The sequence below is a fragment of the Nycticebus coucang genome, chromosome 6, assembly GCF_027406575.1.
Source record: "Nycticebus coucang isolate mNycCou1 chromosome 6, mNycCou1.pri, whole genome shotgun sequence".
NCBI classification, from domain to species: Eukaryota; Metazoa; Chordata; class Mammalia; order Primates; family Lorisidae; genus Nycticebus; species Nycticebus coucang.
In genome coordinates this window covers 123,832,068-123,858,148 of record NC_069785.1, presented here as the reverse complement: position 1 = coordinate 123,858,148, position 26,081 = coordinate 123,832,068, and the positions used below count along the sequence as shown (strand labels likewise).

The 26,081-nt window shown below is 48.9% G+C and overlaps 2 protein-coding genes across 3 annotated transcripts in view; one reads left to right on the top strand and one right to left on the bottom strand.

Moving 5' to 3' along the window:
• Positions 1–2,233: 2,233 nt before the first annotated feature.
• On the top strand, positions 2,234–10,282 carry MCAM (melanoma cell adhesion molecule). Of its 2 annotated transcripts, XM_053595232.1 has the most exons (16): positions 2,234–2,480; positions 4,222–4,346; positions 4,440–4,647; positions 4,735–4,805; positions 4,898–4,985; positions 6,194–6,373; positions 6,481–6,602; positions 6,680–6,842; positions 6,938–7,056; positions 7,173–7,314; positions 7,462–7,583; positions 7,686–7,827; positions 7,921–8,016; positions 8,206–8,353; positions 8,650–8,767; positions 9,305–10,282. In XM_053595232.1, the coding sequence occupies exons 1-16, from the start codon at positions 2,417–2,419 to the stop codon at positions 9,332–9,334; spliced, it is 1,938 nt and encodes a 645-aa protein (XP_053451207.1). In that variant the 5' UTR covers positions 2,234–2,416; the 3' UTR covers positions 9,335–10,282. The 2 variants fall into 2 exon arrangements, with proteins under 2 accessions (XP_053451207.1, XP_053451206.1); XM_053595231.1 differs by lacking the exon at positions 8,650–8,767 and having other exon boundaries at positions 2,329–2,480.
• A 408-nt stretch (positions 10,283–10,690) lies between these two features.
• Positions 10,691–26,081, bottom strand: part of CBL (Cbl proto-oncogene) — a 99,273-nt gene continuing 83,882 nt past the window's right edge. Inside the window, exons 13-16 of the mRNA XM_053595215.1 lie at positions 23,411–23,527; positions 23,000–23,097; positions 21,235–21,417; positions 10,691–19,963 (exon numbers count right to left, since the gene is read on the bottom strand). Of these exons, the coding sequence (XP_053451190.1) occupies positions 19,680–19,963; positions 21,235–21,417; positions 23,000–23,097; positions 23,411–23,527 (682 nt within the window). The 3' untranslated portion in view covers positions 10,691–19,679. The remainder of the gene's footprint in view (positions 19,964–21,234; positions 21,418–22,999; positions 23,098–23,410; positions 23,528–26,081) is intronic.

Sequence of the window (26,081 nt, the reverse complement as noted above, 5' to 3'; positions counted from 1 at the left end):
ACCAGACCAGGACCTCACCTACCTCAGTGTCTCCACCTGTGGCCAGATCCACACCAGAGAGACATGTGGAGGGGATTCTGCACAGGAGGGTCCTCTTATCTCAGCAGCCTGGGTCTACCACGGGGATGGAGGGAAGCAGCATTCCAGCCCACTCTTGGAAGGAGATGAGGAACAGTTAGACCCTGCGCTCGGGACCCCTTCTTCTGGCCTTGGCCTACATCAGGGCCAGGCTGCTTCTGACCCAGAAGGCCTCTCCTGGGTGGAAGACCTGTGCCGGCCTCTGCCACCTCCACTTCTGCCAGGTCTCCATCCTCTTTTGCTGTGAGTGCTCCCACTCCTCGGGCTTCCGGAAGGAGCTGAGGGCTGATCTTCACCTCCTGCTCCCTCTGTCCTGCTCTCCTGCCTCCATTCTCCAGCCTTCCTGCCCCCTGTTCCCTCTGAATCCCCTGCAAGGCCCTGACCCCTGCTTTGGTTTGGAATCCCAAAGTGCCCTCCTCATGAATCTCAAAGCTTCTGTCCCCTGCAGCTACCACCCATTCTCAAGCTGTCTGGATAGTGCAGGCTACTGGCTTCCTTAAAGGACAGTCTATGTGCTGGTTTGGTGTGGCCATGAAGGGGACAGGTATGTCACCCTGGGCTCTCATTTCCCTTTAACTGCAGAGAGGATTCCTCCACCCCCACCTAGCTTCACTCTCCTCAGAGCGGAAGAAGAATTCAGAACTGACTGTCCTTGGTGGTTAGCTGGCTTTGTTTCCAGGCCAGACAGAGGAGAATGATTAGTTAATGGTGTTAAGTGAAGGGAAGGGGGTGGGGTAGAGAACCCAGCTCCATGCCCAGCTCCTGGCCTGCCAGGGCAAACAGCATCCTTCAGCCATTCCCACTCCAGCCCAGCAGACAGATATGCACAGCCATCAGTTCTGGGCCCTGGGCCAGTCCATACATTCACTCCAGGAGTGGGGAGCCAAGATCCTCCTCTTCTCCCCAGGCTCCAGGCTCCAGGCCCCGGCCTGGCTGGTCAGCTTCGCATGGTCACTGGCTGGAGAAACATGCACATAAAGGACGGGTCAGCAAGGCTCCGAAAGACAAGGCTCATGTGGTTTGCCAGTCATCCCTGCGTCATCAAAATGCCACCCCAGAGCATTCTCTCAAGTCACCTGGCCATCTCTGGCAATTGCTGCCTCACCCTCCTCCTCCCCCAGCAGCAGAAAGGCTGCAGCGCTGGGCAGAGACCTCCACCCCAGACCCAGACCCCTGTGTGATGCTCCCTGGTGAAGGAGTCCCAGCAGAGGAGGAATCCTTCCCTAAGGCCAAGGTGCTGGGGGGACTTTGAGGCAAGAGCCCAGCCCCCTCCCTAGAATCTTAGTTCAAGAAGATTCTAAGATTAAAGAAGGCATAGGGAGAAGTCCAGGCTTGGGAGAAAGGGTGGCTCTGTGGCTGCCTGCACCCAGCTGCCCGCTCCCCCAGCTGCTAATCACTGGGGTTGGGGAGAGAGGGGGGCAGAGCAGTGCCACCAGGGTCCTTTCAACTTTCATCAGGAACAGCAAGTTTCCAGGGGTCAATCTGGAGACCCTGCACTCATTAACTCTGTCTTCCCCCTCTTTCCTTCATTCAGGCGAGAGGGAACTGAGTCCCAGGCAAGGCTCCATGAGTGAGGAGGGAAGAAACAGGATTCTCAAGGCCTGGGCTTGAACGAGGGTGGACACCTTGGGCTTGTGAATTTAGCCCTCTCCCTCCCTTCTCTGGTCAAAGACGCAATTTCAGGAGCTTGGGTTTGAAGGGCCAGCCCTGAAGGCACCATCTCCACTCTCCCAGTATGGGTACCTCAGGGTCTGTGGAACCTGGCACAGGGTTCTTTCCCCAAAGCTGCCAGGACTGCAAGGCTCAGGGGCAGGGACAGGCCGGTAGCAGCTGCAGTGGCGCAGTCATTCTGGGAAGCGACCTGAGTCTGGCCCGATTTCTCTGTGGCAGGGGAGAGGATCCTGAACGGGAGGCCCCTTGGGGATACCAAGGACCAGATCAGCTGCTGCTCCTGCAGCAGGTCCCCCAGGTCTACATGAGCTGAGCACGGGTGTTGCTGGCTACGACCCAGGGCGACTCTGGGCATTCAGGCCAGCTTCTCCTCTCTGCTGCCTGGGCCAGTCAGCTCAGCTCCTAGACACCTGTCACTGGCCTCAGCCTTCCCAAGCCAGGGGCCGGGAGGCCGGCTCCAGTCCTCCTCGGGCGGCGTTTCTGGGCGCAGCTCAGCGACTCGCCACGCCAGGCCCTCCCCCTAGGGCTGCGGCGCGCGGGGCGGGAGCGGGGGGCTGCGCGGGGCGGGGCGGGCCCTGGCGCTCCGGGCCCCCTCCCCCGCCCCCCTGACGTCAGCCCCCAGCCGCCGAGAGCTGCTCACTTGGCTCGCGCCCTCCGGCCGGGAAGCATGGGGCTGCTCGGGCTCGTCTGCGCTTTCTTGCTCGCCGCCTGCTGCTGTCGCCGCGCCGCGGGTGAGTGCGCTGGGGGTCCGGACCGGACGGAGATCCTCGATGTAGCGTGAGGGGAAGCAGAGCTGGCAGCGCGGCGGGGTCAGGGCTTTGCGCCCCGTGGGGCGCTCCTCCTGGCCGGGTCCCCGACCCCCGGGCGCCTTGCGCGCGTGCAACTCTTCTTTGAGCCAGTTAGCAGCATCCATTCTAGAGTATCCCAGGAGCAGGACTGGGAAGCGGGCGAGGAGGCTGATACCGGCAGCCGGGAGGGGTGGAGCTGAGCCCCTTGGGACGCTGGGGGGAGTTGTCCCTCAGGTGTTTACTCTGGAGGCCCGAAGTTGGAGCCGTGGCCGGAGGCGCAGCTAGAGCGCATCCCCAAATCCTGAATTCCGCGCCCTCCTGTTGCTGGAAAAGGCAACATCCTTTGCTGGAGGGGTGCGCCGACCCTCCTCCTCCCACTCCCGCCTGGGCATCACGCCAGGCTGGAGGTGAGCGAGAAGGGGAGGGATGGTGGCTTCCGCCTGAGCTGGGCGTTGGCAGGGTTGGGGGAGCGGCGCGGGTCGCCTCTACCTCCCTGGGTGACTGGGTCACAGGTGGCAGAGACGAGGGATGGAGGATTGCCAGAGTGGAAGCGCCCGCAGGCTTATTTTGGGGACCAGATTCACGTACACAGAGCGCCCAGGCGCCTCGGAGCGTTTCCCTGGGTCCGCGGAGTAGCGGGCGCTCCCGGGTCCACGCTGCCCTTGTATGGCCGCAGCGGTCGCGTGTTTTTCTCTTGGCTCCCATTCCTTGGTCCCAGCTGCTGCCCGGCTGGGGAAGGGGCAGGCTAGGCCATACCCAGATCGCTGGACTCATGCCCAGTGGCAACCATGTCCCTGGGGTACTACAGCCTCCCTGGCTGACTGCATTTCTGGGGAAAGGGCTAACTCGGGCTCCACAGCTGCAGCAGATCCAGCTCCGGGTAGCAAGTCAAGGATCTGAGGCCTCTGGTCTGGGTTGAAGACCACTCCACCTGCCCTCCTTGTCCCAGAGCCAGCCCAAGGCAACAGCCCAGGCAGCCCAGAATCCAGCCAGATGGTGTCGAGTGACATCACCTCTCCACAGGGCTGGCAGCATGCTGGCACCATTGATGTCACTCCTACCCACTGCCTGGCCCTTGCCCTGACCCCAGGGGTAGAGGCTGGCCCCTCCATACTCACCAGACTCCCAGGATGGGGTCCCCTGAGTGTATATTTGCAATGTTCATTGAGTTACTGCTTAGGGAGTATGAGACGGGAGCTTCTGCTCAGAGAGGCCCCTTGTGTCTTATAGTGGATTTGTGGAGGGAATTTGGGGGGGAAAAAGGTAGAGTAGTGACGTCTTTCCTTGTGGGGTGGGGACACAAAGGGGCCTGTGTGCCCCAGCCTGGCACATGCCTTGCATTCCCACACTCTGAGCTCACTGAGAGAGGAGCAGGCCTGGAAGGACAGGGGCCTTCCTCTTGGCCCAGAGCCTGGGTTGCCCCTCTCTGCCCCTCTGCCAGCCTCAGCTGGGAGGTGCCTGTACTCTGCTCCAAGGACCAGGGATCTCCTGGACTGGGAGAGGGCTGGCCCTGTTGTCAGGGTAGTGGGGGATAAGGAGTGGTTGAGGGTTAGGAGAGGACAGGGCCCTCTTGAGACCCTCCAAGTGGCAGGAGGGACAGCTGCAAGGAGCTCTGGGAGGGAAGGGGATCCATCAGCTGGAGCTGACACATCTGCTGGGGCGGTGTGCCTCTCTCTCTCCCCAGGTGTGCCTAGAGAGGCTGAGCGGCCAGTGCCTGAGCTGGTGGAGGTGGAAGTTGGAAGCACCGCCCTTCTGAAGTGCGGCCCCTCCCATGCCCAAGGCAACTTCAGCCACGTGGATTGGTTTTCTGTGAGTGCTTGGGCTCCTGAGAGCTGCTGGGGTGGGAAGCACCCCATCATGTAGCCCCAGGACCCCTACCTTCTCTCTGTCCTTTCCTTGTAGGTCTACAAGGAGAAGCCGACCCCCATCTTCCGCGTGCGCCAGGGCCAGGGCCAGAGTGAACCCGGGGAGTACCAGCACCGGCTTAGCCTTCAAGGCAGAGGGGGTGCTCTGGCCCTGACTCAAGTCACCCCCCATGATGAGCGTGTCTTCCTGTGCCAGAGCAAACGCCCTCAGTCCCAGGAGCACCGCATCCAGCTCCGGGTCTACAGTGAGTCACCCCTATTCCTGCCTTCTGGGTAGTATGGATAGTAGGAAGTGGTAGTCCCATGCCCCTGCCCCGCCTCTTCCCTTGTAGAAGCTCCGGAGGAGCCAGACATCCAGGTCAATGTCTTGGGCATCCCTGTGAACAGTGAGGAGCCTGAGGAGGTGAGAAATGCCAGGCTGGCTGGTGGTAAGCAGAACTAGAATGTGGCTCGGAGGGGGCTCAAGTAGGGAGACTCACTCCTTGTCCTCCTTAGGTTGCTACCTGTGTGGGGAGGAATGGGTACCCCATTCCCCAAGTCATCTGGTACAAGAATGGTCGGCCTCTGAAGGAGGAGAAGAACCGTGAGTAGCCCTTTCTGCTCTTAGAAGCCATGCTTGTGGCACCAGCAAGGGCCCCTGTGCATTTTCTCTTTACCTAAAGCAAAATTATACAAGTGATGCTTGAAATTCTTTTCATAAAAATACAAGCTATACAAGAAATCTAGAAGGAAAAGTTTCTTCCTGCCCCAGACCTCCTCCCAGAAGTAACCTCTACTTTCACTGTGTCTTCTTTCAAGCCTATTTCTGTATCTGCTCATATATATAAATATTTCTAGAAATGTATCGGCTTTAGTTTTTAATTCTCTAAATCAGTGGTCCTTAACCAGGGGTGACCTCCCCCCGAGGGGATATTTGGCAATGTCTGAAGATACTTTTGGTTGTCACAAGTAGAGGGAGGGCTACTGGCATCTAGTGGGTACAAGTCAGGGATGCCACTAACATCCTGCAGTGCACAGGAAAGCTTTCACAGTAAAAAATTAATTTGTCCCGGGCGGCACCTGTGGCTCAGTGAATAGGGTGCCGGCTCCATATACTGAGGGTGGCGGGTTCAAACCCGGCCCTGGCCAAATTGCAACCAAAAAATAACCCGGCGTTGTGGCAGGCGCCTGTAGTCCCAGCTACTCGGGAGGCTGAGGCAAGAGAATCGCTTAAGCCCAGGAGCTGGAGGTTGCTGTGAGCTGTGTGAGGCCACGGCACTCTACTGAGGGCCATAAAGTGAGACTCTGTCTCTACAAAAAAAAAAGAAAAGAAAAAAAAATTAATTTGTCCCAAACATCATTAGTGCTCAGGCTGAGAAACCCTGATCTAAGTGGTATTTTATGGTGTATATTGTCCTTTGGTATAATCTTTCCAGGTCAGTCTGCTAACGTTCCTGATTGGTGCAACTATCAAGGCAGTTTTCCATGCTGTGTCTGTAGGACAGTTAACCATCACCCTGTTAGTGGCTGTCTAGAGGGTTTCTCATTTTCCTTCATCATTGTGGCATTCTTTGCACACATCCTTGCACATGTGCCGATGTACAAATGTTTTTCTAGGGCAGATACTGAGGGTAGATACTTTGACCAAGTAAAAGTGCTGGGTTGAAGGGTCCTCCGGCTTACATTTGTCCCTGGCCCTCTACAGGGTACAGGAGTCTCTTTAGATGACCCTCCACCCCCACCAACACTTGTGGAGGCCACAGAGTGGGTTTGGAGGTGGGGCTGAGGCTGAGCCAATTTCCCCTTCCCCAGGGGTCCACATTCAGTCATTCCAGACCGTGGAGTCGAGTGGTTTGTACACCTTGCAAAGTATTCTGAAGGCACAGCTAGTTAAGGAAGACAAAGATTCCCAGTTTTACTGTGAGCTCAACTACCGGCTGCCCAGTGGGAACCACATGAAGGAATCTAGGGAAGTCACGGTTCCTGTTTTCTGTGAGTACTAACCTGTCCCTCGGCTCACGAGGGCTGAGCCTGTTGGCCTCTCCTCATCCAGACCAGGGTCAAGTTAGACTTGAGAGCAACCTTCTATGCCTATACAGACCCGGCAGAAAAAGTGTGGCTGGAAGTGGAGCCTGTGGGAGTGCTGAAGGAAGGAGACCACGTGGAAATCAGGTGTTTGGCTGATGGCAACCCTCCACCCCACTTCAGCATAAGCAAACAGGTGCGGAGGTCTTTGTGCTGGGTGCTGGCAGGTGCAGGCAGAAGGTGTGCTCCATTCACCCCTCCAATCTCCCCCAGAACCCCAACACCAGGGATATGGAAGAACAGATAACCAATGACAATGGGGTCCTGATCTTGGAGCCTGCCCAGAAGGAACACAGTGGGCTCTATGAATGTCAAGGCCTGGACTTGGAGACCATGGTATCGCTGACGAGTGAACCACAGAAGCTGCTGGTGAACTGTGAGGGGCTGGGGACCCAGGACAGGGGAATCAGGCTGGGGCAATAGGAAACTGGTCCTGCCCTGCCCAGGCTGACACTAATAATATGCCCCCAGATGTGTCCGATGTCCGAGTGAGTCCCACAGCCCCCGAAAGCCAGGAAGGTAGAAGCCTCACCCTGTCCTGTGACGCAGAAAGTAACCAGGCCCTTGAGTTCCAGTGGCTCAGAGAAAAGGTACCCAGGCGAGTCTGGGGTTGTGGCTGAGAGGCAATGGGGTAAGGGGTGGGTAGGGCTGGGGGTGACAGCAGCTTGCTCTTTCCCAGACCCTCTGACCCATCTCTCAACTCCAGACAGGCCAGGTGCTGGAAAAAGGGCCTGTGCTCCAGTTACAAGACTTGAAACGGGAGGCAGGGGGAGGCTACCGCTGCATGGCCTCTGTGCCCACCATACCTGGCCTGAACCGCACACAGCTGGTCAACGTGGCCATTTTTGGTGAGGCCTTCTAAGCAGAGACCAGGTCACCCCAAGTTGGGCAGTTTTAAGTTCTTTGAGGATGAACAGCCAACTGCTGCCCTGGGGTGCTCTGGTGGGAGGGGAAGAGGGCTAATCTGCTGCTTGACCCTTACCTACCTTCCCAAGGGCCCCCATGGATGGCATTCAAGGAGAAGAAGGTGTGGGTGAAAGAAAATACTGCGCTGAATTTGTCTTGTGAAGCATCCGGACATCCTCGGCCTGTCATCTCCTGGAACGTCAATGGCACAGTGAGCAGGCCTGTCTTAGCTGCCATGCTCTTAATCCCTGCCCAGGCTTTGCAGGGGGGACCAGTGATCTCCCCACCCGCTGAGCTGCCCACTTCCTTGCAGGCAAGCGAACAAGAACAAGATCTGCAGCATGTCCTCAGCACCCTGAATGTCTTTGTGACCCCAGAGCTGCTGGAGACAGGCGCTGAATGCACGGCCTCCAACTCCCTGGGCAGGAACACCACCATCGTCCTCCTGGAGCTGGGTGAGGGCCGCAGCCCTGCAGAGGATGGCAGGGGCACGCCCAGGCTCGGGCACTAACCTGTGCTTCCCTAACCCGCCTCCCTCTGCCTCCTAGTCAATTTAACCACCCTCACACCTGACTCCAACAAAACCACTGGCCTCAGCACTTCCACTGTCAGTCCTCATGCCAGAGCCAACAGCACCTCCACAGGTAAGCCAGGCCTGGCAAGAGAATGGGCTGTGCCAGGGCATCCTTTCTGCCCTGTGCCTCCCTCCCCAAGAGCCCTGCTGAGAGAGGTGAGTGGCAGCCCATCTTCTGTCAGCCCTGGGCTGGGAGGGACAGCAATGGCAACCCGGCAGCCTGGGGCAGACAGTAAGTAGGATTGTCTTTGTGCAACAGAGAAGAAGCTGCCAGAGCCAGAGAGCCAGGGTGTGGTCATCGTGGCTGTGATTGTCTGCATCCTGGTCCTGGCCCTGCTGGGCGCCGTCCTTTACTTCTTCTACAAGAAGGGCAAGCTGGCGTGTGGGCGGTCAGGCAAACAGGAGATGTAAGCTGGCACTGGGTCCCCTCCCACCTGCTACCCAGCTTGCTGCCTCCTCAGACATTCCGCGCCTGCCCCAGAGCCCACCCACCCCTTAGGAGCAGGAGTGGGACGCTGGGTCCAGGTGCTCCCCGCTTCACTGCCCACTACACAGCCTCATCAGCCACACCTTCTCCTTTCTCCTTCCTGGCTCTGTCCCCAGAGCACCAGAGAGCCCATCACCCACCCACATCCTTCCCAACAGGCCCTCCCCTGCCCTTGCCCTTGAGGTGCCAACCTCTTGCCTCCCTCCCTCCTCCCAGCACGCTGCCCCCGTCTCGTAAGAGCGAATTTGTAGTTGAAGTTAAGTCAGATAAGCTCCCAGAAGAGATGGGCCTCCTCCAGGGCAGCAACGGAGACAAGAGGGCTCGAGGAGACCAGGTAGGAGGCGGCTCCTGTGGAGAGGGCAGCAGGGCTAACGGTTCTAACTCTTCCCACTCTTCATCCTTCTTTGTCAGAGGTAGGGAGCAGGCCCCATCTTGCCTTCTTAGTACTCCTCCCAGATAGCGGGCTGAGGCAAGTGGCTAACAGACTCCAGAGTAGCGGTTCTCACCCTGTGGGTCACGACCCACAGGAACTGTATTAAAGGGTTGCGGCATTAAGGTTGAGAACCACTGCCCTAGAGAAAGCCTGATGGCCAGGACACTGTCCCCTCACCATCACCTTTCCCTGAACAATGCCCGTGGCTCTGGGCACTAGACGTGAGGTGTGGCCTTCATTTCACCAGGGCAGTCAGATGTGGGAACTGCACCCTCCCTCCCCAGCCCTCCACACCGGCCCTTGCTTCTTCCCTCAAGGCTTCTGCACCAAGTTCATCAGCTTCTGCTTCAATCCCTCCTTCCTCTCAGTGCTCACACCTTCAATGCTGGGTACCATCTCCATGTTCCTTTCTTACGTCTCCTCTCTACCTGATTTCAGGGAGAGAAATACATCGATCTGAGGCATTAGCCACTGGAATCACGTTCAACTCCCTTCCCCAACGTGGAACACCCACAGCTCCCTGCTCTTCCCCCAGCCAAAGCCTTCAAGGGACTGCAGAGAAGACACCGCACCAGCTTGCCTGCAGTCCCCCTTTCAGAGGACCAATGGGCTAGGGGTGGAGCTGTCCTGAGAACCTGGAGGCCACCTTTCCAGGGACCAGTCCCCTACATCTTTGTTATGTGCTCACTCCAGGGAGGGGGCCTCAGTCTGCCGAGTGGGTAGGAGAGTTTCTGACAGAACGTGTTTTCTCTTTTTACATATTATGGCTGTAAATACCTGTCTTTCTGCCAGCAGCTGAGCTGGATAGCCTCTGTGAGCTGGTTCCCTGCCCCAAAGGCTGGCTTCAGCAATCCATTCCCGCCACCCGAGAGGATGCCCGCGAGCCCAGCACCTGCTCGTTGCTCATGTTGCTCACACTGGCTCTACAGAGTATCCAAGCAGTGCCTAGAAGCAACTAAGTGTCACTGCTGCCACGTTCATGAGTCTCTGTTGTGACACTGTGCAGAAGCCAGGAACTGGTGACATTCCTTAAAAGATAACGTCCTTGCAGTGAAGAAACCAGGCACTGTTTTTGAGTCAAGGCAAACAAGCCTAAGAGGTGGGGATAGAGAAAGATGGTCCAGTGTCCTTTATGGGAAACGAGGCCACAGTTATATTCACATCAACTTCTACAAACAGATCTGGGGGCCCAGACTCTAGAAGGGCCCATATGGCAAAATGGTACTTAGGGATGAGAAACAGGGGCCTGGCTAGAGCTTTGGGGGAGTATGTAAGCACACGTATGTGTGTCTGTGTATATATATATGGTTTTGTTAGGTTATGTGTAAATTTGAAAATTGTTTCCTTTTTATATATATATATATGAAAAATAAAGCTTAAGTGTCCCAGAAATCTTACATTTGTTTTTATTCATCATGAGTACCAAAGGAAACTGGGACCTCTGGAATTACAACTGCACCAAAAGGAAGGCATAAACCCTCCACAGTCGGCCACCTCTGCTTCTGGACACAGTTCCAGTTCTCCTGCAGAGGTGGTCACTCTCCCTCTAGGCCACTGGTTCTCAACCTTTCACAGCCCTTTAATACAGTTCCTGTGGGTCTCGACCCACAGGTTGAGAACCACTGCTCTAGGCAGCTTGTAGGGCCTGCAGGCTGTTGGCCAGGAGCCATCCCCTTTCCTATCACTTAGAATTGCTCTCGAGGCAGTAGTACAGACCCACTGTGATGATGAGGGAAATGGGCCTTGGCATCTGGTCCTATAGCTACCTCGTGAATCACCCTGCCACCCCACCCCCACCCCCACCCCAAATGAGCATGAACACCATCTGCTACAACAAAAGAAACTTTATTTAAAAATATTTTTTACAGACATGGATGCTTGAAAAAGCTCTTTAGTTAACTGTATGGAAATGAAAAAAATTAATAAATAACATTAGTATAACAGACCTCTAAACATTAATACATTGGCCAAACAAAATGGACTTAAAATGAATGAAAATGAATCTTAAAGCTCTGCTATTCTCTGTAAGAATATTTACCTTCTGTTTTTCTTATTCTTTACAGGTAAGAATGATTAAATACTGCTAATATAAATTTTTTTATATTAATGACACATTTTTAAAATAGTCCATGAAAATCTCATCTAAGTGTTTGTTTTGTTTTCTTCTTAACACTGATATACAAATTGGGACTCTTCATTCTAGAGAAAGCATCAAGTTTTCTCTAGCCCCACCCAGGCCAAGAATTTCAGAATCTTGAATAAGGAGGACTTTTAAAAAGAATTGTTTCTATCTTTCAATTCTTAGTTAAAGGCAGGGAAAAACTGAGGAAAGGGTAAGAGATAAGTAAAATGTCATTATAGAGAAATTTTTTTTCCTTTTTTTGCTAAAACCTACAATGGTCACAATACCAAGGACAGGTTTCTGGTATGTGTTCCTTGCTGCCCTTCCCTGGGGAAAACTAGACCCTGTGGAGGGCAAAAGTTGCTTAATGCTTTAAGTCCGAAGCCTTCAAAGTAAAAGGAAAGCCACGTCTAATGAAAGGAGGCAGGAAGTGTAGACCAGTTCAGGATCCAGCAAAAACACCAACAAATGAACAACCTCCCCTTCTTAGGGAGTCCATCCTACACTTCTCCACGCAGCTGGGTAATTAATAACATGAGGAGGCTGGGACACTTGGAATGGTCTAGGGTATACCTGGAAAATTATGGAACATTTGTCTCTTCTTGCAGGAGACAAAGCATTCAACCTGATAACTAAGCTGCTCACTGGGAAGAACCAAATGATTCCAGGGTACAACGCTGCTTTCTTCCAAAGCAGCATTGTGGCAGGGAAAAAGGTCCACTGACACACTGTACCTGCATGCCACCTCTCCACTCACAGAGAGCACTCCTTCCTGTCCCCTAGACTCTAGGGACTAATGACACTCAAGGTAGAGGAGCTCAGACTCTGGTATTTCCATATTAAGTCCTAAAATGCAGCCTGGGATACAGTGCTGCCTTAGCAAGGCACAAAACATTTGGCTTTTTTTTTTTTTTTTCAGTGTGCTAAAAATTGTTTTGTTTTGAATAAAGGAAAAAGATATATAAGGTTAAAAATCCCAAGTCACCACAGCCAGAAAGCAGATGTAGGAGGTACCTCATAGTTGCCATGCCCCCAGCACGTTTCAGCAGGAAGCCAGGCGGCGTCCACTCTCAAGGGCACAGCACTGTAGGCTTACCCAGACAGCAGGAGAGCGCATGCGGTCTGCAAACTCAGAAGCAGTTCTTTGCATTTTAAGCTTTAAGACAGCCATAAGCATGGCTACCCTCACCCACAACAGGGTCAGAGGTAGGTAGGGAGGAGGGAACTGACAACATTGGCACCCGGTGCGCCCCACTTCTGGGCCTGAGCCTGGAGATGGTGCAAGGCCTGAGGAGCTGCACACGGCACGCGTTGAGCAACACTCCTCTCTGGCCTTCTGTCCGCTTCAAGGGTTGCAGGAGAACTTGTGAGAAACGACGTGGAGGGCCTCTCTCGTCTATTTGGGGGACTGAATTGGGATATAGGGCCGGGCAATCAGAACTCTGCTGATCTGCCAAACCAGCAGGAGAGCTGAGGTCGGCTTAGGCGGTTGCTCTGTACAAATACAGGGAGTGATCCGGCCGCACTTTTCTCAAGCACTGTAGTAGGGGAGGGGCAGCGAGAGCTCCAAACAGCTGCTAGTCCCCAGCTGGCCCTTCAACACTGTCTTCCATGTGCCTCTGAATGAACGTGCAGGGCTTGCTCTCCCACCCCTGTTTTCCCACCTCTTACTCCTGTGCTACTTTCCAGAACCCAGAAACACTGGTACTTCCCCTTGAAACCAACCCAGATTTCCTGGGACACTGTGAAGGCACATAGCACTGCTGTCCCTCTGCTCCTTAATTTGGGAGCCTCAACGAGAATATCCGATGCAAAGTCTGACGAACCACCCTCCTCATGTGCCTTGATGCGTATCTTTGGATTAGAAGGTTATTTCTGTGTGTATCAAATGACTAGTAGTTTAAAAAAGTTTTGAGTAAGGCAGTATGAAATGCCTTATAATTCAAGATAGGATCTTGGATGAGATAAATATAAAAGATTGAGGCAAGCAGAAATATAGTTTTTAAGAAACTAAAACATACAGGACGACAACAAAAGTAACTGGCCAGGGAGGACACAGGTATCCTGTCCAAAGAGCTCTGAGTAAAAACTATGCCAGACAGAAACCTGTATTTAATTTATATCCTGGCAACTGTTAGAGATTCTTACTAACTCTGGCAAAGTAGTTTTGAGGTACCTAGGAAGGCCTGCCTAAGAAAATGACTGCAGCGCTCCCTTCACCTAGGAGGAACAAATTGCAGGAGAATGAATGAATGTGTTTCCAGCATTAAAACCTGACGAGAGGCCAGAAGTCCATGGGTAGTGGCTACAGTGGAATCTGTTATTGGAGTCTGCTCTCTATGGAACATGAAAGAAGGCGAAAGACCTGAGGTTGAGTGGAGGTTAAGGAATACCACCCAGGAACAGACTTGCTCCAGAACAGGACAGACTGGTCCTAAAGAGGGAAGTCAGAAATCTTGGATGCCAAGACTGACAAAGGGAAGAAAAGCAGGAACTAAGGATTTCCTCGGGGTCCCAGACACTCTCCCATGACTGCCTTTCCACTCTCGAAAAAGCAGGACAATACCAGCTTTGCTCCCAGGGGGGAAGCCTTTTTAGGTTATCTATGGAGTCTTTACTCGTGTCTCTGAGAACCTCCCCTCCCAGCTGAAGATGTGTGCTGCTGCTGCTGCCGCCCACACTGTGCCGTCTCTACTCTCCCCACCAAGGCCGACGGGTCAGGGGTAGACACATCTGCTGTGTGTGCTGGGCTGAGTGTATTCTTTCTTAAGAGTAAGAACTATGAAGAACTGGGAATCTGTTCATGGTAATCCTCAGAGCTGGAAGGCTGTACGGGCCTGAGGATTGGGGTGCTTGATAAACAGGTTGTGAGGCACAGGAAAGGACAAAGTATAGAACTTCACAGTTCCGGCTCCATTCAAGAACAACTCCACACCCATCCTGGATGCCATGAGATACCCTGCATCCTCAACTCCCCCTCACCCCTGTCCTTTTTTAGCTTGAACATTCCTGATTCTTACATCCAAGGATCCCTAACCAGGACAGTCAAAAATACAACCTTGACCTTCTTCCACCCTCCTCTGTACATTAAGTAGTTACATGTATTCCTAAAGAATGATTGCCAGTGTAGACTGAGATCAGTGTAGGAAAAGTAATGGTTTATGCTATGTTAGCAGAATGCTTTAAACTGAACTTGTAAAGCTTTAAGGTCTGGTAGAATGATGTGCTGACATCATTATATGACACACCATATGCTTTAGGGCCTCTAAGCTCCCCACTCCAGGAGGTAAAGACATTTAGAGAAGTGACTGAGTTCAATCTCTATTACTGTCCAGCTCTTGGAAGACCAAATAACTGTTGAAGATCAGGACCCAAAGGCAGATGCCCACCCCTTCCCCATACCTCTAGCCCTTCTGGAAAGTTTGCTGAAAGATTAGAAAACAAATTTCAAACAGTATGGGAGATGGTGACAGGTCCCAAAGGGCAGTAAGGAAACTTTCCCAACCAAGGGGATCAGGGACACAAGCAGCTCAGTAAAAAGACCAAGGAAGGCACTCAATTGGAACAGGGACTGTGGGCAGACACTTGGCGCCAACATTTAATGCCCTACTGTGTGACTCACAGACAACAGACTCCTCAACCCACCAAACAGATTCCAATGAAACACATGATAATGGCAGGCACCCATGCTCTTACACCAAAGAGGACAGCTCCATCAGGAAAGTAAGTCTATAAAAAAGACCTGTGAGTAAAAATCACACAAGCTTATGGGGAAGAGTTATTTTAGGGGCAAATGCAATTGCTGAGACAGCCCAAGTACAGTCCTCCAACATCAGTGAACTACAATGTGGCAGCAGGGAAGAACACAGCTGGCATTTCTGGCACATGGTAATCACTCAAACATGTGCTGAGGGAATAGACCATGCCAGCCAGGCCAACGGGCAGAATGCTATTATTCAGTGAAGCGGTCACTCTCGGGTCAGAAAGGCCAATAGCAAGACGGGGGACTTAAGACTTTGGGAAGAAGGTCTACAGCTTTCTGCATTTCAATAATGTGAGGTAGGAGAATATTCTGTATTAATGCCACTGCAGATTATCCACAAAAAGGACTAGCTCTTACGGGGAATATATAGCTGGTCCCTAGTTCTTACAAGCAAGTTTTGTTACAAAAATTCATTTGTAGGTTTGCTGTTTGGACCATAAAACACATTTTATGTTTATAGAGGAAACATATATTTTAAGTATGAGGAACAGCAATGCACTCACCCTAAAAAAAAAAAAAATTTTTTTTTTTAACCCATAAAACCACTAAATGATACTAATGAAGTACACCCCACACCCTGGGCCCTAGGGATGCGGGTCTGTGAGAAGAGAAGGAGAAGGCAGTGGCATTGGCCTGTAATCCCAACTGCTCCACAGGCTGGGGCGGAAGGAGCATTTGAGCCCAGGAGTTCGAATCCAGCCTGGGCAACAAGGTGAGACCTTGTCTCTAAAAACAAAATTAAAAAATTAAAAAAAAAAATAAAAAGAGAAAGAGAAAGAGTGGAAGATGATGTGCAGTGGGGGTTGGAGAGGAAAGGGGGCTGGTAAAAGAGAATGACCTCCACAGGCAGAAATCACTACTTACATAAACACTAACAGATAGGTGCTGACATGATAAGCTGCCCAGCCTGTTATTTAAGGCAGGGAGGTATCTATCAGAGAGCCCACAGGCTTCTTCCACTTTAAGAATCCTCTACTTCAGTGGAAGGAGTAGGAAGGAGCAGATGGAAAAGTCCAGGCCTGCCCGCTGCTCAGCAATGAGGCAGGCAGGCTCTAGAAAGCAACCCAGGAGGAGACAGGAAAAGGAGGAAATTGGGCTGCACAACATAGCCTGATGTATAGGAGAAAAAGGAAAGTATGAAAGTACGTTTAGTTTGGTTTTTTGAGACACAGTCTCACTTTACTGCCCTTGGTAGAGTGCCATGGCATCACAGCTCACAGCAACCTCAATCTCTTGGGCTCAAGAGATTCTCTTGCCTCGGCCTCCCAAATAGCTGCAACCATAGGCGCCAGCCACAACACCCAGCTATTTTTAGAGACGGGGTCTTGCTCTTGCTCAGGCTGGTCTCAAACTCATGAGTTCAGGCGATCCACCAGCCTCAGGCTCCCAGAGTGCTAAGATTACTGGTGTGAGCCACTGCACCCAGCCACAAGTGGGTTTTTGACCTTACCAATCAATGGTTTTTAATTAGGAGGCGGGCAGCCTGTTCACAAAAGGATAGTTTGAGTTCAATTCAGAACAGAGCTCAAGAACTGAAAACTGTTGTACAAATGGAGAATAAAGAATGGATTATTTGTACCTAAGTCAAAGGAAAATGTAAGAAGTTAAACTTTTGAGAATATCCCCCAAACAAGAGCCATGTCCTCAGGCTGATCTGGCTATCTCAGGCGTGGACCTAGGTGTGTCCTCAGAGCACCAAAGGAAACCTTCATGAAATGGTCCCAAACCTTGAATGTCTGCAAACACACACCTGACAAACTAACACTTAAGTCTATCAGCCATGCACACGCCCAACACTACGACCTAGCACTTCAGTTTCAGGGTTGGCTCAAAGAGCTACCTGGTAATCAGTTAGGAAAGGAAAGGATGAAACTGCCTGTAGCCTGTATAGGACGGGCAATAATCTCTACCAAAGATTTGGATGCACTGCAAGGGCAAAAGATATGCAACCAGTGCTTTGTCTTCTTTTTTTTTTTTTTGAGACAGAGTCTCACTCAGTTGCCCTGGGGTTGAGTGCCGTGGCCTTATAGCTCACAGCAACCTCAAACTCTCGGGCTCAAGTGAGTCTCTTGCCTCAGCCTCCAACTAGCTGGGACTGTAGGCACCCACCACAATGCCTGGCTATTTTTTAGAGACAGGGTCTTGTTCTTGCTCAAACTGGTCTCGAATTCCTGAGCTCAAGCAATCTGCCAGCCCCAGACTCCCAGAGTGCTGGGATTACAGGCATGAGCCTGGCCTCAATGCTTTGTCTTTTTCATAGACCTTCAGACTATGGACAACATCTGCAGAGAAAGAGAAACTGCAATATGGATAGGCTTAGAAACTGCCGCCATTTTTTCCCAGTTCTTCGACTAGGGCCTTCAATATTTAAACAAAATGTAAAACAGAATGTTACCTCTAATGAAACCCTGTATGTACAGGCTTTTAGAAGTAGACAGTAGTCTACTATTTCCTACTCACTGACACTTTCCCTTACCACCACCCCAACCTCAACTGAGGACCCCCGCACCTGATGGTAGGCTCTGTTCTTTTCTTTTCTTCCCTTTTTTTGCTTTATTATTATTTTCTTTTTTTTTTTTTGTAGTTTTTTTTTTTTCTGGCTGGGGCTGGGTTTGAACCCGCCACCTCTGGCATTTGGGGCTGGTGCCCTACTCCTTTGAGCCACGGGCGCCTCCCTATTATTATTTTCTTTTAAAGAGACAGCATCTTTCCAGGCTAGAAAGTAGTGGTGTCATCATCCCAGGTCACTACAATCTTGAATTTCTGGGCTCAAGCAATCATCCAACCTCAGTTTCCCAAATAGCTGGGACTACAGACATGAGCCACCATGTTCAGCTCATGTTTTTATTTTTTGTAAAGATGGGGGGGGGTGGTCTATGTTGCCCAGGTGGTCTTGAACTCCTGGCCTCAAACCATCCTCCTACCTTGGCCTCCCAAAGTGCTGGAACTATAGGCATGAGTCACCACGCATGGCCAGCTATACCATTTTCTGTTTGTAGAGGAGGCAGAAGGTATCCATGGCAAATCAACACAATGTCCTGTACTGTCCACTCTGGGAATATGAATAGCTCTAAAGCCAGTGGCTAAAACCAAAAGATCTAGGAGTAGCTAAATGCCAAGAGAAAGTTGGAACAAGGTGAAACTCTAAAGATGACAAGACTAGAAAGAAAACTAATGGGGGTTGTCAATGTCTGCCTGAATCTAAAGACAAAAGCATGATTTAGATTCTGTGGAAGGGAAGGCTTGCTTGTGACGCTGAAGAAGTTTACACTTCCTAGGCAAGTCAGGAAAAGGCTCAGGACAGAGAACTCACCAAACTCGAGGGATCATTTACCAGGGCATTAAATAACTAACTAATTGATTCTCTAAACTGGACTCTCAATCTCCTTTATGAACTTGCAATTACATAAACTGCCAGGCTTTCTCCATGTTGTCTTTGATTATAGTGAAGTAATTATTCACCAAATGATGTCTAATTACTGTGAAGAACACAGTAATTAAAGAGTATATACAGGACCTAAGGTAAAGAGGAAAGGGAAGGAAAGGAGGAAAGAGACGTTACATTCCCAAAGCCATAGGCACAAAAAAACCCAAGTCACTGGTTGGCATCAGTGCAGGAAGGTGCGGATTATCAGCTACATGTTGTGCTGCCATGGGTGTTACCAGTATTCCATAAAAAGGGCAAAGAAAAACATCATTTCTGAACATCTAACCTGGCTCATGTTCAAAGGAAGACACCCTATAAGCTGCAATTAATTCACTGGGAGGAAAAATGAACAGATAAATATCCTTACTAACTCTTTTGTGCATTTAAATAGCACGTGAATGAAGCTTCCCAAAAAAACTTCATGGTATTTGGGCCAGAAAGTTATCCTGGAAACAAATGTTCTTCCCTTCCCATTGAGTAGAAAGACTCATGACCTACATCAGAGCACAGACCTGGCAGCAAGGCAACACACTCCCACAGACTATTTTCTGGGGAGGGCATGGAATGTATTTGAAGGCCTCTATCTCGAATCAGTCATTATGTAATTAGGGTAATGAAAACATCTCATCTTCACGAACTCAATGTTCCTATAGGAACAGCGCTTTTGGAGTGACCAGTGTTAGCTTCTAGTATCAAACATGACTATAATGATACAGCAACAGTACTTTCCTCCCACCTCGCTACCAAACAAACCAACACCATCACACATAATAAAAAACATCCCATAAGCTCCTTGGCCTCAGTAAGGCTGGTCATAGCAAACCCACTGCCAATGACAGAATACCAAGGAGAAGGAAGAGAGGAGGAGGAGGAAAAAGTTGATAGAGGAAAGAACAGAGGCAGGGTGTTCTAAAATGTTCTAAAAATGTAAGACTTCAGCTATGCACTTGATAATCTAAGCCAAAGGGGAGTGTTGAAGTTGTAACACACACTAGGGTTGGGTATAATACCACAGTAGATGGAAGTCTTTAAAAGATTCCTTCTAAACCTCTTGTGCTAATTCCCTGCCTGGGATTAACACACGCAGCAGGTTAATCCTATAATCACAAGGATACACACAACCACAGGCAGACAGACAGACACTTAGCCACATCCTTAACCCAGGAAAGTCTTAAGTCCCCAGTTAAAATCTACAGCACAATACTTATCTACGCGGCTTTCTGGACTGTTACCCAGGTAGGTTACCATGTAATAATATCCACACCTTCTCTCAGTGGGGACTGAAGGGCACCCTCAAATGCACTCTCAAGACCCATAAAACAACAAAACATACTAGCTGCTCCATTTTCATTCCACTGCTTTGAAATCTTGGAACCACAGATGTGATATCCCACAGAGAGGGCAAGACTTCACTGTTAAGTCTCCGAAGGAAGCCCTGCCCTTCTAGGTGCTACATAAGAGCTCCCAGCTCACTCTAAAGCTGCGGCGGGGAGGTAGTGTGCTAGGTGGCTACATGGGCAGGAGAAGAGATTGAAACGAATTCCCGAAGGATGTTTTTGGCCATCTCGATGTTGTTGTGGGCGATGACCAAAGCTTTCTGAATGTCCTGGTAGGAGTAGCCCTGACTCAACAGGTTCTCAATCTCGCTGGAGAGCTGAGGTGAGGCGGCAGCGACAGAGGCAGCAGCACCACCCTGCTGACAGCTACCCGCTTTCCGTTCAGAGTTGATTCTCCGCGGGAACGGCTTAGGGGGCCTCTCAGGAACTTGGGAACCCTCCGTGAAGTCTAGAAGAAGTAAGAAAGAAAACATTTCTAAATCTGGGGGGAAACCTTCATTTAATGGCAGTAATAACAATGTGCAACTATCAAGATATTAGTGACTTCCTGCCAATTGGGGGTGTATGTTTTCCAGTCACAAAGCCAGGTTCAAGGGTTTTAGGAGATAGTCTCCCTTCCTTATCACAGTAGGAGTAACCTTCTATATATAACCTGCATCTGTTCTACTAACAATAACCATCGCTTTCATTAGCAGATAACATCTGTATCATGCTTTATACTTAGCAACAACTTTTTACACATAGAAATGTCTGGATGACTTTTTTTTTTTAAATTCCAAAGGGACCAGAGAAGATACTGAACTGTGCTTTCTACAAATAAGGAAAAAGAACTAAGTCTAAGTTGCAGTGAAGAAGTTTTAGCCAAGGTTGGGTGGGGATCACTACCCGTTTGGGCAACAGGATGCTATATATCATTTTCACCAGCTGTCCCGAAGGCTGTCTTCAATTTCTGAAGTGACAGTAACTCTGGTTGCTGCCCTACCAGGCAGCCACAGGTGCAAGGAGAATAGCCCCTGAATAGTCAGGCCCACTGCAAGCTGGCTCCAGTGCGTTCCAGAGCCAGCATGCCTCCTTTCCAATGGGATGGGGCCCAGAAAAAAGGAATGTGTGTTCTGAACTCTGAAGTTTAGTTACTACTGTCACAGGCACACGGTATACAAGAGCTATAAATCCTGCTTAGCCCCAGCACAGACGAAGCCAATAGTTGAAGGAAAGATCTCATTTCTTTTTTCTTTTGAGACATGGTCTTTAAAAAAACAAAAAACAAAAAAAAAAAACCTCACTTTGTCTCTACTGGGGGATCACAGCTCACAGTAATCTAAAACTCTTGGGCTCAAATGATTCTCTTGCCTCAGCCTCCCAGATCACAGGCGCCTGCCATATGCCTGGCTATTTTCAGAGATGGGGTCTCGATCTAGCTCAGGCTGGTCTTGAACTCCTGAATTCAAGAGATTCACCCACCTCGGCTTCCCAGAGTGCTGGGATTATAGGCATGAGCCACCGCACCCGACCTGATCTGATTTCTAAGTCTGTAAAATCCTGAAGAGTTTGACTACTTTAGCTTTCTAATTTGGAACTTTACTCCCATTTAGACATGATGTTTAGTCTACTACTTCCATCTACTGACTTACTGTCAGCAGGGGAGGCCATCTCTGTTTCAATATAAATTAGGAGACATACAGCTACTCGGGACAAACCCAAAGCAGCCTGGACACTCACTTGTTGTGGGCTCACCATCCAGAGACAACCAGCCGAAGGAGGAGCTGGCATTGGAGATATCTGAGAGAGTGCGGCGGGCCAGCACAGCGGGCACAGGTGGCTTAGGGACGTCATACCCGTCATCCTCATTTTCTGATTCTTCGGGGCCAGTGCTGGCATGGACTACAGCCAGATTCCCTTCACCTAGAGAAAAGATTGGGAAGTTATATTCTTTTTCTAATATACTTTGTCTCCTGACATGTTTCAATATAGGGGTATCTGTTCATTCATGGACCTTATAATCATTTATTTCATTCAACAGTTACTTAATGTCTACTGTGGGCCAAACGCCACATGAGGCCCTGTGGATAGAGATGAAAGAAAAAGAAATAAAATCTGCACCAATCCTGCAGCTCTCTTTTTTGAACATGTCAAAGGTTACTCTTGCCAGAGTTAAGAACCATGGATGCCAAAGACTCAAATGCCATTTCACAGCAACATCCAACACTTCTGGCTACATTTCACCACAGAAGATCAGCAAAGGCTCCATGAGTGCAAGTTTCTTGAACTTTTTTTTTTTGCAGTTTCTGGCCGGGGCTGGGTTTGAACCCGCCACCTCCGGCATATGGTGCCGGCGCCCTACCCCTTTGAGCCATAGGTGCCACCCTCTTGAACTTTCAACTTGGTAAGCTAATTAACATGGGAATTGAGTGTTTACCCCTCCCAGACAAAACAATTTCATCAATGCAATGCAAAGGAAGATGCCAGCACTGAAGGTCCAGGCCATACAACACTCATCTATGGGCCCTGGAAGGACTAAAAGGTACAAAAAGGTGTGAAGAGAAATTAAAAGAAAGGAGGGGGCTTTACTGTCCACAGAGCAAAGATATTTTGACAAATAAGTTTTGTTGTTTTTTTTTGAGACAGTCTCACTTTCACCCTTGGTGGAGTGCAGTAGCATCACAGCTCACAGCAACCTCAAACTCTTGGGCTCAAGCAATTCTCTTGCCTCAGCCTCCCAAGTAGATGGGACTACAGGCACCCACCATGACACCTGGCTATTTTTTTTTTTTTTGAGACAGAGTCTCACTTTGTTGCCCTCAGTAGAGTGCTGTGGCATCACAGCTCACAGCAACCTCAAACTCTTGGGCTTAAGCGATTCTTCTGTCTCAGCCTCCCAAGTATCTGGTAATACAGGCACCTGCCCAGCTAATTTTTGTTGCAGTTGTCATTGTTGTTTAGCTGGCCAGGGTTCGAACCCGTCAGTCTCGGTGTATGCAGCTGGTGCTTAAACCACTACGCTATCGGCACTGAGCCTTTTTTTTTTTTTTTTTAGAAATGAGGCCTCGCTTTGGCTCAGGCTGGTCTCGAACCTGTGAGCTCAGGCAATCCATCATGCCTGGCTCATACCTGTAATCCCAGCACTCTGGGAAGCTGGGGTGGACGGAATGCGTGAGCCCAGGAGTTTGAAACCAGTCTGAGCAAATGTGAGACCATGTCTCTAAAAACAGCTGGGCATTGTAGCAAGTGCCTGTAGTCCTGGCTTCTTGAGAGAGTGAGGCAAGAGAATCACTTAAGCCCAGGAGTTTGAGGTTGCTGTGAGTTGTGATGCCACAACACTCTACTGGGGGCAACAAAGTGAAACTCTGTCTGAAAAAAAGAAAAAATCTTCCGCTTAGACCAAGCTATTACATTAGCCAAATATTACAAGCTCTATTACATTAGCCAAATAGCTCATTCCTATGGCACACTGATTTTTAAGGTAATAGAGTGAGTGACTACTTACCAGAAGTGCTGTTCTCAGTGACAGATGGCGCCTGGGACTGAATATTATACATTGCTTCATATGTACAGCTATCAATCTGCTGGTCACAATCACATGCTCTGAAACGAAGGAAAATGGCATAATCATCCTCAGAAATACAACTCCATTATCTGCAGACTTATAAAGACTCATCTTTTCCTCTTGCCACTATTGCTAATAAATATGACATTGATTCTTGTGATGAGTTATAAAAGTGTGTTTGAGGTTAAGAGAAGACATAAATGGAACTACTTACAGCTATGAGAGGCTTAGCCATCAGGAGCTAGATTTATCTTTCTGCTTTAATCTGGCTCACACTACATGCCAATAGCAAGCGAAGCCAGGGAGGGATGTCAACTGAACTATCCACATAAACAGGAGTTGTGAACCTACCGTGAACTCTGGGTGGTGTCCGAAGGCCGTAGAGGCCTAGAGGAGGGCGTCATATACTCCGTGTCCTCCTCACTCTCACACTGCTCCCCAGGTGGTAGTTTTGGCACGGGAAGAGGTCTGGAAGAGGACAAATGGAAAACAGAAGAAGAATTAACGAGCTACAAAACTTTCAAGTATAAAGTAACTGTTTCGAAACAGACACAACTCAAACTTGACGGAGCAAAATATATGCTACCTGGGGAGCTATTATTTCTACCAACTAGATTCCTAGAGAGGTGACTGGTACAAAGCACACTCTCCAAAATTTTCACTTTCAGATGACCAAGGGAGTGGCTCTTATGTTTGAGACGTGTCACACTGGGACAGGTGTCTTGATACTAGTTAGTTCATCCCCACACAGGTTTCATTACAGAGCCCCACTCCTACAGCTAGAATCTCAGTTCCCCTCCACCCCAGCAGGTGTGAAGTATGACATGAGAGGTAGCTTTCTGAAAATGATAGACATTCCAATTCTAAAATCTACCTGTGGCTTCAAAAAAATGCATAGCTTATCAAAAGCTTTCTCAAACTTCTCATTTTATATAAGAAAAAAAATCTAAAATAAAATAAATAAAAGTCGAAGAGCAGATTCCAGATATTCTGACTCCCACTTCAGGGATATTGCCATTATACTCATACACAAACTTTCAGCCAGAAGTTTGTGAAACAAAACTTCTCCCGCTACCCCATCCACTGAAATAAGACAAAAACCCAACCAATTACGTAAGAAAAACAAATACACACAGAATTGTTTCTTGGGGTGTGAATTTATGATTGTTTCTCCTCTCTTCCTCTTTAGCCTTTTATGCATAGCCTAAAATACACTAAAAGAAATACCTCTTGCATTTGTTTATTTAATATTTAGTTTTCCTAATTATACAAACAACACATACTTATCATACAACACATAAATGCTATACAAACCTAACACAGAACATGACAGTCCATATTTTTCTTATGTCTACATATTAGTTTTATCATTAAAAATTCACCCATAGGTGTGCTTTGTTAAAATTTAGCAAATATCCACGTATGGTTTGTACAATGTGTGCTGAAGTTCTGAGGCAGAAGTCTGTTAGTAACTACAACTTGCTTTGAGATACATCAAGAAGAAGTATAAATATATGATAAAACAAATATAATAAAATGCTAATAGTAGAATGTAGGTGGTTAGTACACAATGTTCACTGCAAATTCTTTCCATATACTCTGTGCTTGCCATTTTTCACAATAAAATAGTGATGATGGTGGCGGAGTGATCCACATTAAGAAAAAAGATACCAAGTATCAGTAAAGGTATAGGGAGGTAAATGGCACTCTCTTACGTAGCTGCAGAAATATGAAACTAATACAACCTTTCTGGTGTGTAATTCAACAAAAGCACTTAACCGAACATGCATGCATACCCCAGTCTCAGAAATACTATTTCTAAGAATTTTCCTTAAGAAAACAATCAAAGGAGGTTTTGGTGGAGGGAGGGTAATGGGTGGGGCCACATCTATGGTGCATCTTAGAATGGGTACAGGCGATTGCACTAATGTACACAGCTATGATTTAACAATAAAAAAAAAAAGAAAACAATCAAGACCCCATGACTGCATTAATGTACACAGCTACGATTTAATAAAAAAAAAGAAAGAAAACAATCAAGAATATTCACTATGGCATAATCACAATACTGGAAAAATAGGCAACAACCTAAATATCAAATAACAGTGCACTGAGGCTGGGGGCAGTGGCGCAAGCCTATAGTCCTAGCACTCTGGCAGGCTGAGGTGGGTGGATTGCTTGAACTCAGGAGTTCAAGACCAGCCTGAGCATGAGAGACCCTGTCTCAAAAACTAGCTGGGCCCTGTGGCGAGCACCTGTAGTCCCAGCTACTCAGGAGGTAGAAGCAAGAGGATCACTTGAGCCCAAGAGATTGAGGTTGCTGTGAGCTATGACACCATGGCACTCCACTGAGGGCAATAAAGTAAAATTCTGTGTCAAAAAAAAAAAATATATATATATATATATATATATACAAAATTCATATGTTACTAAAATAGGAAAAATAAAGAATTTTATTAGAGAACTGGAATCAACAAATTTTAAAATTATCACACAAGAACTCTAGAATTTAAAAACACAATATATTTCAGCACTTTGGGAGGCCAAGGCTGGTGGATTGCTTGAGTTCAAGAGTTCAAGACCAACCCGAGCAAGATCAAGACCCTACATAGTCCCAGCTACTTGAGAGGCTGAGACAAGAGGTGCTACATCTTCACTATTTTTGTTATTGATGTCAGATTAAAGTATACTCTAACAAGTCAAAGGTGCATATTGGAATCTCTCAGATAATTATTAAAAGGATAATAGAAGGGATAAAATGTTATAAGAAAAAATATTTTAATCCAAAGGAAAGCAAAAAACAAAAAAAAAAAAGAGAGGAAAAAAATGAACCAAGATTGGAAAAATGTGGAAAAAATTAGACCAAATAATCCTTTTTTAAATTTGTGACACAGAGTCTCTTCTACCACCCAGGCTAGAGTGTCTTGGCATCAACCTAGCTCACAGCAACCTGTGACGGTTCAAGCAATCCTCCTGCCTCAGCCTCCTGAAAAACTAGGAATACAGGCACCCACCAAGACAC